Here is a 14,467-nt window from a genome sequence, read left to right as displayed (position 1 = left end):
TAACTTTGCGGGGGGGGGGCATTTGTTGGTCTCTCGTATGGAGGTAGAACTGCAAGGACTGGCCCTGAATAACGGATCATAGACTGATCAGGTGAAAGCTATCATGGAACAAGCAGGTGTTCTTAATGTTTTATACGCAGTGTAAATCAGGCAGAGTCAGAGGAAAGCCTGAAAAATTGTCAGACTCCAGCCATCCATAGTCTACTACCTTCTGGCAAACGGTACCGAATTTCTCGGACTAACAGGCTCCGAAACGGCTTCTACACCCAAGCCATAAGACTGATAAATAGCCGTAAGACTGCTGTTATCCAGGCTATCTGTACTGACCCAATCTTGCATTGACTATGCACACTCACTCACAAGATTATATATAGGGTTCCTTATGTTATAAAATGCATTTTACCAAGACAAATAGTATTATTCATGTTCTGAATCGTTCAGTGGGGTCTTTAACATATCATAAATTATATTTTAAAAAGTTTTATTTTGTAACCTAATACATCTGATAATAAGCACAAAGCACTTTTGAGGATTTCGTCTTCCAAATTGTTATCGTGGGTCGCAAATATCAACATTTTTTTTCGGACACGAGAGAAATGAAATGTAAAAGGCTTTGAAAAAGAACAGGAACTTTGCATTAATATGAACAGTATATTCTAAAATATCTTAAAATTGATATCTCTCATTTCTGTATTGTGTTCTGTCTTCCGGATTTAGGAAGAAAGATGTCAGGTAGCCTTAATTATCGTGCAGCGATTTTCCTGTTTTTTTATTTAAATGTAAGCACTTTTTTAGTCTGGCTAATTTTGATAGAGACATGAGGTTTGGACTATTTGGTTTTCTAAGAGGATTATCAACACAATTTACACATTTTCCCCATTAGTCAAAATGTGTTTTTGATTGGATATCCTACTATATATATATATATATACACACACACACTTTCACATACACAACACACGCGCATACCGACAACACACACGCATACATACACACACTTTCACACATCATATGCTGATGCTACTCTGTTCTTTATTCTTACTCTTATTTGTATCTATCCTGATTGCCTAGTCACTTTACCCTGCCTTCATGTACATATCTACCTCAACCTCATACCTCTGCACATTGATCTGATACTGGTACTCCCTGTATATAGCTCTGTTCTTGGGTATTTTAGTCCTCTTGTGTTACACTTTTTTATTTTTTTACCCCCTTTTTTCCCAATTTCAATTACGATCTTTTCTCATCGCTGCAACAGCCTCGGGAGAGGAGAAGGTCGAGTCATGCGTCCTCCTTAACACCCCCGCTTAACCCAGAAGCCAGCTGCACCAATGTGTCGGAGGAAACACATTCAACTGACGACCGAAGTCAACCTGCAGGCGCCTGGCCTGCCACAAGGAGTCACTAGAGCCAAGTAACGCCCCCCCCCCCGAGCTAAACCCTGTCCTACCAAACCACTGCGCCACTCTGGAGAACCTCACGATTTAGAATTTTCTTTTTAAAACTCTGCATCATTGGGAAGGGCTCGTAAGCAAGCATTTCAAGGTTAAGTCCACTCTGATATCCTGGTTATAGGTCGGGCTGGTTGCACCAGTTGGTCGAAAGTGGGTTATAACTCAATGTCCGACGTAAAATGTGCTGTACACCGGACATAAAAATGATACCTGTTGTATAACAGGTGTTAAATGTTTAGCTAGTTAGTGGTGCGCGCCAGTAGTGCTTCAATCGGTGACCTGACTCACTCGAAGACCTTGAAGTAGTTGTGTCCCTTGCTCTTCAAGGCCCGCGGTTTAGTGGAGAAATAGGCAATGATGCTTCATGGCAGGCAGTTGTTGATGTGTTCAGAGGGTTCCTGGTTCAAGCCCAGGTTGGGGCAAGGAGAGGGACGGAAGCAATACTGTTACAGTTGGACCATCTGGGCGAAAGCCCTTCAAGTTGGATGGGTTCCGCTGGTGTACAGCAATCTTTAAGTCATACCACATATTCTCAATTGGATTGAGGTCTGGGCCATTCCAAGACATTTAAATGTTTCCCCTTAAACCACTTGAGTGTTGCTTTAGCAGTATGCTTAGGGTCATTGTGCTGCTGGAAGGTGAACCACCGTCCCAGTCTCAAAGAAGACTGAAACAGGAAGACTGAAACAGGTTTCCCTCAAGAATTTCCCTGTATATAGCGCCATCCTTCAATTCTGACCAGTTTCCCAGTCCCTGCCGATGAGAAACATCCCCACAGTATGATGCTGCCACCACCATGCTTCACTGTGGTTCTCAGGGTGATGAGAGGTGTTGGGTTTGTGCCAGACAGCATTTTCCTTGATGTCCAAAAAGCTCAATTGTTGTCTTCTTCCATATGTTTGGTGAGTCTCCCACATACCTTTTGGCAAACACCAAATGTGTTTGCTTACTTTATCTTTAAGCAATGGCTTTTTTCTGGCCACTCCTCCATAAAGCCCAGCTCTGTTAAGTGTGCAGCTTAAATTGGTTCTATGGACAGATACTCCAATCTCTGCAGTGGAGCTTTGCAGATCCTTCAGGGTTATCTTTGATCTCTTTGTTGCATCTCTGATTAATGCCGTCCTTGCCTGGTCTGTGAGTTTTGGTGGGTGGCCTTCTCTTGGCAGGTATGTTGTGGTGCCATATTCTTCAACATTTTTTAATAATGGATTTAACGGTGCTCTGTGGGATGTTCAAAGTTTCAGATATTTTTTTTATAACCCAACCCTGACCTGTACTTCTCCACAACTTTGTCCCAGACCTGTTTGGGGAGCTCCTTGGTCTTCATGGTGTAGCTTGCTTGGTGGTGCCCCTTGGTTAGTGGTGTTGCAGACTGGAGCCTTTCAGAACAGGTGTGTGTATATATACTGAGATCAAGTGACACACAGATTGCATAAGGGTGGACTTTATTGAACTAATTATCTGACTTCTGAAGGTAATTGGTTGCACCATATCTTATTTAGGGGCTTCATAGCGAAGGGGGTGAATACATATGCATGCACCACTTTTCCGTTTTTTTTTTTTTTGAAGCCACGCTTCAAGATTGTTTTGATCATGCTGACTGGAATATGTTCTGGTCAGCCTCAGAACAACATCGACTTATACGCTGACTCGCTGAGTGCGTTTTTATAAAGCAGTGCATTGTAGATGTTGTACCCACTGTGACTATTAAAACCTACCCTAACCAGAAACCGTGGATGGATGGCGGCATTTGCAAAAAACAGAGCGCAATCCACCGCATTTAACCATGGGAAGAGGTCTGGGAATATGACTTAATATAAACAGTGTAGTTATTCCCTCTAAGGCAATCAAACAAGTGAAATGCCAGTACATGGACCAGGTGGAGTCAGTTCAACGGCTCAGACACAAGACATATGTGGCAGGGTCTACAGGAAATCACAGACTACAAAAAGAAAACCAGCCACGTCACGGACACCGACATCACGCTTCCAGCCAAACTAAACACCTTCTTTGCCTGCTTTGAGGATAATACAGTCCCACAGTCGCCCGCTAACAAGGACTGCACCCCCCCCCCCCTCCTTTTCCGTGGCTGACGTGAGTAAAACATTTAAACGTGTTAACCCTCACAAGGCTGCTGGCCCAGATGGCATCCCTAGCCGTGTCCTCAGAGCATGCACAGACCAGCTGGCCGGTGTGTTTACGGACATATTCAATCATTCCTTATCCCAGTCTGTTGTCCCCACATGTTTCAAGATGGCTACTGTTGTTCCTGTACCCAAGAAGGCAAAGATAACTGAAGTAAATGACTACTGCCCCGTAGTCTGTCATCATGAAGCGCTTTGAGAGACTAGTCAAGGATCAAATCACCTCCACCTTACTGGACACCCTAGACCCACGCTAGAAGCAATCACCATCACACTGCACACTGCCCTATCCCATCTGGACCATAGGAATACCTATGTAAGTATGGTGTTCATTGACTACAGCTCAGCATTCAACACCATAGTACCCTCCAAGCTCATCATCCAGCTGGAGGCCCTTGGACTCAACTCCGCCCTGTGCAATTGGGTCCTGGACTTTCTGACGGGCCACCCCCAGGTGATGAAGGTAGGAAACAATATCTCCACTTCGCTGTCCCTCAACACTGGGGCCCCACAAGGGTGCGTGCTCAGCCCCCTCCTATACTCCCTGTTTACCCATGACTGCGTGGCCATGCACGCCTCCAACTCAATTAACACAGTAGTGGGCTTGGTTACCAACAATAACGAGACAGCCTACAGGGAGGAGGTGAGGACGCTCGGAGTGTTGTGTCAGGAAAACAACCTCTCACTCAACATCAACAAAACAAAGGAGCTGATCGTGGACTTCAGGAAACAAGCAGAGGCAGTACCCCCCCCCATCCACATCGACGGGACAGCAGTGGAGAAGGTGGAAAGCTTCAAGATCTTCTGCGTACACATCACAGACAAACTGAAATGGTCTACCCACACAGACTGTGTGTGAAGAAGGCGCAACAGCCCCTCTTCAACCTCAGGAGGCTGAAGAACTTTTTCTTGTCACCCAAAACCCTGACAAAGTTGTACAGATGCACAATTTAGAGCATCCTGTCGGGTTGTATCACCGCCTGGTACGGCAACTGCATCGCCCATAACCGCAGGGTGTTGCGGTCTGCACAATGCATCACTGAGGGCAACTACCTGCCCTCCATCAGCACCCGATGTCACAGAAACGCCAAAAAGGATCATCAATAACATCAACCACCCGAGCCACTGCCTGTTCACCCCGCTACCATCCAGAAGGTCGAGGTCAGTACAGGTGCAACAAAGCTGGGACCGAGAGACTGAGCGGCTGCTGCCTACATTGAGACCCAATTACTGGCCACTTTAATGGATCACTCGTCACTTTATACAATATCACTTTAAATAATGCCACTTAGTAATGTTTACATATCTTACATTATTCATATCACGTTTATATAGTGTATCTATACTATCATTGCACCTTGCCTATGTTGCTCGGCCATCGCCCCTCCATATACTTGCATGTACATATTCTCATTCACCCCTTTAGATTTGTGTGTATTAGGTAGTTGTTGGGGAACTGTTAGTGCAGTAATATCTAACAAGTAATCTATCGGAACTAGAAGCACAACCATTTCGTTACACATGATTAGCAGATGTTAATGTGAATGTATGTGACACACAACATTTGATTTGTAAATAGAGGCTTTTTGTTGTTGCAGGTGTTCTATAAGAACTGCCCCTTGTTCTGCCAGCAACTTGCGCGTTTTCAAACACAGAAATGGGTCTATAGGTCGAGGCTAAATGAGAGACTGAAACTTTTATAACCAACCTATAAAGAAATATGTTGTAATGATTAAAAGCCGTATCCTCCTTTCTTTCCTTAGACATTTTGAAAGTCTTATTGGTAGTATTTACAAATGCAAAGACTACACTTAAAATTATTGTAAAATACATGTATTTATTTATTAAGAATTCAAAGGCTAATAGGCATATTCGGTGTACTATTTATTGTTGTTGGCTACAGTGTAGTTAGTGTATGTTACGCCCCCTCACTCTGCAATAGTCTGTTGATGTTGCTGCTCAAGGAACCTAATTTCTTAATTTTAATTTATTTTTCTCAAGCTCCACATTTAAAAAATGTTCCTCTCAGTTTCTCAGTCTCCGTCTCTCTCTATTGCCTTCTCTATGAACACCAACTGCATCTCATTCGCTGGTCTTGTCCCGATGCACCCTGCTCTGGCTCTGCGTTGTGTCTGTAAACGATGTGTCCGGGCAGCTCGAGTCTGTGTCTAAAAGACATAACAAACATTGAAATTATAACAAGTAGCCTTAATAGGAGAGTGGGCAGCTTGTTGCATGCAGATAGTGGTCACAAGAAATAGAAGGACCTAACGAGGGCAAAGACAACAGTGGCGCCTTGAAATATCTTGCACATATAGCCTACACCTGGCAGTTAGATAATGATAAATTAATGGTTTTAGTTTGTACTGTTGCTATTAATCGCCACTACTAGGCTGCTGTTAGTGGATGTGGTTCTTGAGATTTTTTATCATCTTTGTCATTCTGCTGGGTGAATGCGCAGGGTGATGCCGTGCTGTCCACACCATCCATTCCCATGAAAAGCAGGGGAATTTGTGCCAAATATATAAGCTATGTTGCTGTAAGGCAATATTTTAGAAACAGGACCTCCTAGGTGGGTTTTTCAGGGCACCGCATCTTTTCATGCTCGTCATGAGATCTTTCCCTTTCTTTCGCACCTTCTCCACTGATCTGCGATCTGCAGCCAAACTCCCCATTCTCATCATTTACTTTATTATACTGAACAAAAATATAACCGCAACATGTAAAGTGTAGGTCCCATGTTTCATAAGCTGAAATTAAAGATCCCAGACATTTTCCATACGTACAAAAACCCTATTTCTCTCAAATTTGTGTAGAAATTTGATTACATTCCTGTTAGTGAGCATTTCTTCTTTGCCAAGATAATCCAGCCACCTGACAGGTGTGGTATATCTCGAAGCTGATTAAACGGCATGATCATTACACAGGTGCACCTTGTGCTGGGGACAAATAAAGGCCACTCTAAAATGTGCAGTTTTGTCACACAACACAATGCCACAGATGTCTCAAGATGTCCACCAGAACTGTTGCCAGAGATTGAATGTTAATTTCTCTACCATAAGCCATTTCTCTACCATAAGCCACCTCCAACATCATTTTAGAGAATTTGGCAACTGGCCTCACAACCGCACACCACGTGTAATCACTCCAGCCCAGGACCTCCACATCCGGCTTCACCTGCGGGATGGTGTGAGGCCATCCACCAAGACAGCTGATGAAACTGGGTTTGCACAACAGAAGAATACCTGAACAAACTGTCAGAAACGTCTCAGAGAAGCTCCTCTGCGTGCTCGTCGTCCTCATCAGGGTCTTGACCTGACTGCAGTTCTGCGTTGTAACCGACTTCAGTGGACAAATGCTCACCTTCGATGGCCACTGGCACGATGAAGTGTGCTCTTCACAGATTAATCCCGGGCAGATGGCAAACAGTGTGTAGGGTGTCGTGTGGGCGAGCGGTTCACTGACGTGAACGAAGTTCCCCATGGTGGCGTTGGGGTTATGGTATAGGCAGGCATAAGCTACGGACAAGGAGCACTATTGCATTTTTATCGATGGCAATTTGTGTGCAGATACCGTGACGAGATCCTGAGGCCCATTGCTGTGCCATTCATCCGCCACCATCACCTCATGTTTCAGCGTGATAATGCACAGCCCCATGTCACAAGGATCTGTACACAATTCCTGGACGCTGATGGCCTGCATGGCCTGCACACTCACCAGACATGTCACCCATTGAGCATGTTTGGGATGCTCTGGATCAACGTGTACGACAGTGTTCCAATTCACGCTAATATCCAGCAACTTCGCACAGCCATTGAAGAGGAGTGGGACAACAATCCACAGGCCACAATCAAAAGCCTGATCAACTCTATTCGAAGGAGTCACGATGCGCAAGGCAAATGGTGGTCACACCAGATAGTGACTGGTTTTCTGATCCATGGCCCTACCTTTTTTTTAAGGTATCTGATGCATATCTGTATTCCAGTCATGTGAAATCTATATATTAGGGACTAATTTAATTTATTTCAATGATTTTGATTTCCTTATATGAACTGAAATTGTTGCGTTTATAATTTGGTTCAATGTCATTAAAAGCTTCCAGATGTTATTTTTTTTCTTTGTTTGTTGCAGTGCTATTGAACTTAACTGTCAGAATCACCTCGATGTTTGCTATACAGCTCTATGGTTTTCCTTATTTCTGAAAATGTGACATATGCTAGCTATCTCGTTATTTACTTTTGGAAACTGATTGTAACAAGAAACGAGCACTGCCTAGCAGCCGCCACTTACGCCGGACTTGGCTACGACTTTATTTTCGGTTGGTGCAACAGGACGTAGCCAGGCCCAAACTAGCATTTTAAGACCACTTATTTATTTATTTTACGTCCAACTGGTGCAACCGGCCCTAGATGTGGAGACAATTTTAAGAATAGGGAGCAATGGTAACATGGTCTGTATCCCACATGCTGGTGTATTAACACAATCAAAGCAGGGGTGGAGTGGTCTGATAGATGCAGTATATAATGGGTATCTCCTCAGAGTCCTATTCATTAGGGCAGAACGTTGCAAAATGTGTTGCGATGGATAATGAAAACAAGCGTTTCTTATAGGACAAGTTCAGGTCGTCCCTCCCTGTTATCTTCCATTTCGTGTCTAATGAACACAACCCAGGTATTTTAGCCACTGACTGTGAATGATGCCCTTCACTCTCTTTGTTCAGGATCAGGAGAGTGCATGGTGGTGGAAAAAGAGGGGAGGCGAATGAAAAACTCAGCATTTTAAGTGTTTACCGTTTACCAAGTGGGCAGATTTTTATCTGCAGTGGTGTGGATCCAGAGAGGGGGGAATAACGCTTTTGAATGCACGACAATAGCACTGGTGGCAAACAATGTGGCCCCGAGGCTAGGGCAGTGGACTCACAGGACACAGCTGTCAAGGGCTAGGCCTAACTCGAATTCACCAGGCACACTCTGTCACTTGCCTACACCCTCTTAAACTCATTCACTTACTCGCTGACTTACAATAAAACATATATTTTATGATACGATCTACTATAATGTGTCTCCTTCTCAGGTCACTAGTATCAACACAGGCTCCATATTGGATCAGTCTCTCCCTCAATGAACCTGGAAGTGGGCCAAAATAACCTCACTGAATCAACTCTGTAGTCTGGGCCCAAATATATATCAAATGGCCCTAAACTTTATAGGCTGAACTTCATACAGAACGATTCGCCTAATGCCCTACCCTCCTCCCTCTCGCTGTGAACATTGAGGATTCAGATCAGATGAATGTAGGCTATTGAGTATAATATGATTGATTCCACTGCCCAATTGGTATTTTATTTAGAAACGAGTCCCAGGCAGCCCAGCAGGTGAATGTGTTCAAAAGGTGGGTTCAGCGGGTGGCGACGTAGCAGGTCAAGCTGGCCAGAAGGACTGACACACACACACACGGAGGGAGTGCTTAATCTTTGGCTGAAGGTCAGGCAGGTTTGGTGACAAGCTTCAATGTATTTCTGGCGCGTTCTTCCCTATCATATTCTTATTTGTCCCCGTACATACACTCAGTGGCCAGTTTATTAGGTACACCCGCCTAGTACCTGGTCGGACCCCCCTTTGCCTCCAGAACAGCCTAAATTCTTTGGGGCATGGAACCATTGCGCAATTTATATAAAGGGACATAACGTGTTGCAGGAAAACATTCCCCACACTATTACGCCACTGCCAACAGCCTGTACCCTTTTCAACAGGCAGGATGAAGCCATGGACATATGCTTTTACGCCAAATCCTGACTGCCATTAGCATGACGCAACAGGAACTTGGATTCGTTAGACCAGGCAATGTTTTTCCACTCCTTGATTGTCCAGTATTTGTGATCTGGTGCCCACTGCAGCCGCTTCTTCTTTGTAGCCTCTATGAGTGGACCCAGTGTGGTCGTCAGCTGCAATAACCCATCTGTGACAAGGACTGATGAGTTGTGCTTTCCAAGATGCTGTTCTGCACACCACTGTTGTAGTGTGCAGTTATTTGCCTGTTTGTGGCCCGCCCGTTAGCGTGCATGATTCTTGCCGTTCCCCCACGACCTCCCATCAATGAGCTGTTTTTACCCACAAGACTGCTGATGACTGGATGTTTTTTGTTTGTCACACCACTCTCTGTAAACCCTAGACTCTGTCGTATGTGAAAAGCCTAGGAGGCTGGATGTTTCTGTGGTACTGGAACCAGCGCGCTTGGCACCGATGATCATACCACGCTCAAAGTCACTTAAGTCACACTTTTTGCCAATTCTAACATTCGTTTGGTAAGTAACTGAATGCCTTGATGCCGGTCTGCCTGCTTTAAATAGCAAGCCTCGGCCACGTGACTCACTCTGTAGGAGTGAACCATTTTTGTTAGTGGGTTGGTGTACCTAATAAACTGGCTAGAGTATGCCACAGGTGATATGTTCAGAAGTGTTAAATTGATGATTTTGGAGGAATGGCTATTTATGTGACACTAGCCCAGGGATGGTCGTACACACCATATGGGAACATCTCGAGTGTTTGAGGAAAGAGCACACTCTCAAATCACGCCATACTCGGCACGATCTCCCCTTGATTGGAATGTGTGTCCCTACTCTTGAAATCCTTAGCTTTTTACTTGTCAAGTGACATATCGTTGTAACGATGAAATGATAAATGTATGTGCAGTGTTGCGCACACCTTTTCTGATCAGACCAAGTGAAATGTGCACACTGTGCAGTCCCAGCTGCTAAAGTCAAATACTCACTCTCTCTCGGTTTCTGTTGGCTAATGTATGATCTTGACTGTGATATTTGCTGCGATTACAAGATCAGCTGGTCTTGGCCTGCTTTGACGCTCCAACAATACCAGGGCGGTGTGTCGCTACATGAAAACATCTGGCTTCGACTCTGCCCTTAAGCAAAGGGAACCAACCAGAATTTGAACAGCGAAGCAAATTGCGAACACATGCACGTTTCCCATGGTTTCTGCTGTGTGATATTAGGCAGTATGGTCTGTGATTTGGGCACGAGAGTTGTACGAGGCCCTCATTCAGTTGAAACCCTGCTCTCCCCTTATCAGGGGTCACTGCTCAACTTTCAACAAATGGATGTGTTTGTATGTTTTGTGCGTCTGTGTGGATGACGGCCTTTCCTTATTCTCTCACAAGTCATCGAGCTATTATCTCAAGCTAGTCAAGCAAGATGGTGTCGAGTAGTGGTGGTGTTGTGTTCTACTTTGATAACCAGCTAAGATAAGATGACTAACCTCTGACCCCTCTCTTCTCTTGCAGGACCGGAATCGGCCCTTTGATGCATTTAGCTTGCACTCTTTGGAAAATTCCTTAATGGATATGATAAGGACTGACCATGACAAAGGTAAACCACACCCAGCCGGTGGCCCACCAATGACTATCGCTGATATTATATGGAGGGATCATTTTGCAGGTTAGGAGTGTTCATACATCATACACGCTTTTTTTTTTGGCTTCATATTTGCGCTATTTGCCATCTCTACCACCAATACAATCTAGTTGAGTTGATTTTGCAGTCATAAATTGAATACGATCAATGAACCACTGGCCTTACCTGCAAAATCTTACACACTGTTCTTGTAATCTGTGTGTAGTGAATGCTTTAAAAAACAATCTCCCTTATGAGCTGCTTCTCAGCGTTGTCTTCTGACTTTAATCAAGTACTCGTGGTGACATTTCTGCTTCTATTTCCTGGGTAAATATTGCTGTCACAGGCAAATATGAATTGACAAGATGGCACTTGTGTCATCATGGTGTGCTGCCGTGTTTTGTGGTTCTCTGATGTTTTGAGTGACTGCGTGCGATTCGATTGCTCACATGTATGTGTGCGTGGCCCTTTCGTGTGCCTCCTCGTAGGCGTGTGCCCTTATTGCAACCATATTCTTTGACTGACTTTAATGGCACAGGGAAGGTTATTGTGGTAGGATTTCTGTGCCTCTTTTTTAGTGAGTGGGGGGAAAGGATACAAGATAATGTGAAATTGGTATGAAACCAATCTAAAGTTACCCCTTTATAGGTTACACCCCTGCTGCGGGATGACAAAAACATTGATTCAAAACTCGATGTGGCCATACTTACAAACTATTGATTAAACCTAAACTTATTCTTGAAATAAATGCTATATTTGAGCATTTCACCACAGGCTTTGAAAAAGCACCTGCCGAGTACCAGTCTCGTCAAGTGCCTGCTGGTAAGCTTTTTTGACTTAGGATGCCACCTGGCAATGATTACAAATGACGGTACATTACTGCTATTCAACAAGACCATGAGCCTCTCTGATTTAAAAAAAATAATAATTTATGAGTGGGCCAGCCTCCTTGTGGAACACTTTCGACACCTTGTAGTCCATGCCCCAGCAAATTGAGGTTGTTCTGTGGGGAAAAGCGGTTGGAACTCGATATTAGGACAGTGTTCTTAATGTTTTGTACGCAGTGTAAACATATACAGTGCCTTGCGAAAGTATTCGGCCCCCTTGAACTTTGCGACCTTTTGCCACATTTCAGGCTTTAAACATAAAGATATAAAACTGTATTTCTTTGTGAAGAATCAACAACAAGTGGGACACAATCATGAAGTGGAACGACATTTATTTATATAAGCTTTAAACATCCCAAGGAGCACTGTGCAAGCGATAATATTGAAATGGAAGGAGTATCAGACCAAGACTCTACCAAGACCTGGCCATCCCTCTAAACTTTCAGCTCATACAAGGAGAAGACTGATCAGAGATGCAACCAAGAGGCCCATGATCACTCTGGATGAACTGCAGAGATCTACAGCTGAGGTGGGAGACTCTGTCCATAGGACAACAATCAGTCGTATATTGCACAAATCTGGCCTTTATGGAAGAGTGGCTAGAAGAAAGCCATTTCTTAAAGATATCCATAAAAAGTGTCGTTTAAAGTTTGCCACAAGCCACCTGGGAGACACACCAAACATGTGGAAGAAGGTGCTCTGGTCAGATGAAACCAAAATTGAACTTTTTGGCAACAATGCAAAACGTTGTGTTTGGCGTAAAAGCAACACAGCTCATCACCCTGAACACACCATCCCCACTGTCAAACATGGTGGTGGCAGCATCATGGTTTGGGCCTGCTTTTCTTCAGCGGGGACAGGGAAGATGGTTCAAATTGATGGGAAGATGGATGGAGCCAAATAGAGGACCATTCTGGAAGAAAACCTGATGGAGTCTGCAAAAGACCTGAGACTGGGACGGAGATTTGTCTTCCAACAAGACAATGATCCAAAACATAAAGCAAAATCTACGATGGAATGGTTAAAAAATAAACATATCCAGGTGTTAGAATGGCCAAGTCAAAGTCCAGACCTGAATCCAATCGAGAATCTGTGGAAAGAACTGAAAACTGCTGTTCACAAATGCTCTCCATCCAACCTCACTGAGCTCGAGCTGTTTTGCAAGGAGGAATGGGAAACAATGTCAGTCTCTCGATGTGCAAAACTGATAAGAGACATACCCCAAGCGACTTACAGCTGTAATCGCAGCAAAAGGTGGCGCTACAAAGTATTAACTTAAGGGGGCTGAATAATTTTGCACGCCCAATTTTTCAGTTTTTAAATTTGTTAAAAAAGTTTGAAATATCCAATAAATGTCGTTCCACTTCATGATTGTGTCCCACTTGTTGTTGATTCTTCACAAAAAAATACAGTTTTATATCTTTATGTTTGAAGCCTGAAATGTGGCAAAAGGTCGCAAAGTTCAAGGGGGCCGAATACTTTCGCAAGGCACTGTATATGTTGAATAAACCTCTCTTTTTTTAAATGGTTTTTCCCCCTCATCAATCTACACACAATACCCCATAATGACAAAGCAAAAACAAGATTTATTGGGGTGTTGCACATTTATATATATAAAAAGGGGGGATTATCACATTTACATAAATATTCAGACCATTTACTCAGTACTTTGTTGAAGCATATTTGGCAGCGATTACAGCCTCGACTCTTCCTGGGTATGACACTATAAGCTTGGCACACCTGTATTTGGGGAGTTTCTCCCATTCTTCTCTGCAGATCCTCTCGAGCTCTGTCAGGTTAGATGGGGAGTGTCGCTGTCTAGCTATTTTCAGGTCTCTCCAGAGATGTTAGATCAGGTTCACGTCCGGGCTCTGGCTGGGCCACTCAAGGACATTCAGACTTGTCCCAAAGCCACTCCTGCATTGTCTTTCCTGTGTGCTCAGGGTTGTTGTCCTGTTGTAAGGTAAAGGTCATGAGCGCTCTGGAGCAGGTTTTCATTAAGGATCTCTCTGTACTTTGCTCTGTTCATTTGTCCCTCGATCCTGACTAGTCACCCAGTCTCTCTTGCTAAAAAACATCCCACAGTATGATGCTGCCCCCACCATGCTTCACCGTATGGATGGTGCCAGGTTTCCTCCAGACGTGACGCTTGGCATTCAGGCCAAAGAGTTCAATCTTCAGTTGATCAGACTAGAGAATTTTGTTTCTCATAGTCTGAGAGTATTTAGGTGCCTTTTGGAAAACTCATGTGCCTTTTACTGAGGAGTGGCTTGCGTCTGGCCACGCTACCATAAAAGCCTGATTGGTGGAGTGATGCAGAGATGGTTATCCCTCTGGAAGGTTCTCCCATCTCCACAGAGGAACTTCCAGAGCTCTGTCAGAGTGACCATCGGGATCTTGGTAACCTCCCTGACCAAAGTCCCCTCCCTCGTTTGGTCAGGCGGCCAGCTCTCAGAAGAGTATTGCTGGTTCCAAACTTCTTCCATACAAAAATGATGGAGGCCACTGTGTTCTTTGACCTTCAATGCTGCAGACATGTTTTGGTACCCTTCTCCAGATCTGTGCCTCGACACAATT

At 44.2% G+C, this 14,467-nt stretch overlaps 1 protein-coding gene across 4 annotated transcripts in view; it reads left to right on the top strand.

Annotated features, from left to right (window-relative positions):
• Positions 1–14,467, top strand: part of cpeb3 (cytoplasmic polyadenylation element binding protein 3) — a 68,598-nt gene that overhangs the window by 10,417 nt on the left and 43,714 nt on the right. For all 4 annotated transcript variants that reach the window (XM_029640898.2, XM_029640899.2, XM_029640900.2 and 1 more), the window contains exon 3: positions 10,895–10,979. In XM_029640898.2, coding sequence (XP_029496758.1) covers positions 10,895–10,979 — 85 coding nt within the window. The remainder of the gene's footprint in view (positions 1–10,894; positions 10,980–14,467) is intronic.

Source organism: Oncorhynchus nerka, linkage group LG28 (genome assembly GCF_034236695.1).
Source record: "Oncorhynchus nerka isolate Pitt River linkage group LG28, Oner_Uvic_2.0, whole genome shotgun sequence".
NCBI classification, from domain to species: Eukaryota; Metazoa; Chordata; class Actinopteri; order Salmoniformes; family Salmonidae; genus Oncorhynchus; species Oncorhynchus nerka.
Note: the sequence above shows the minus strand (reverse complement) of the source record. Positions and strands in the feature narration are given on the sequence as shown.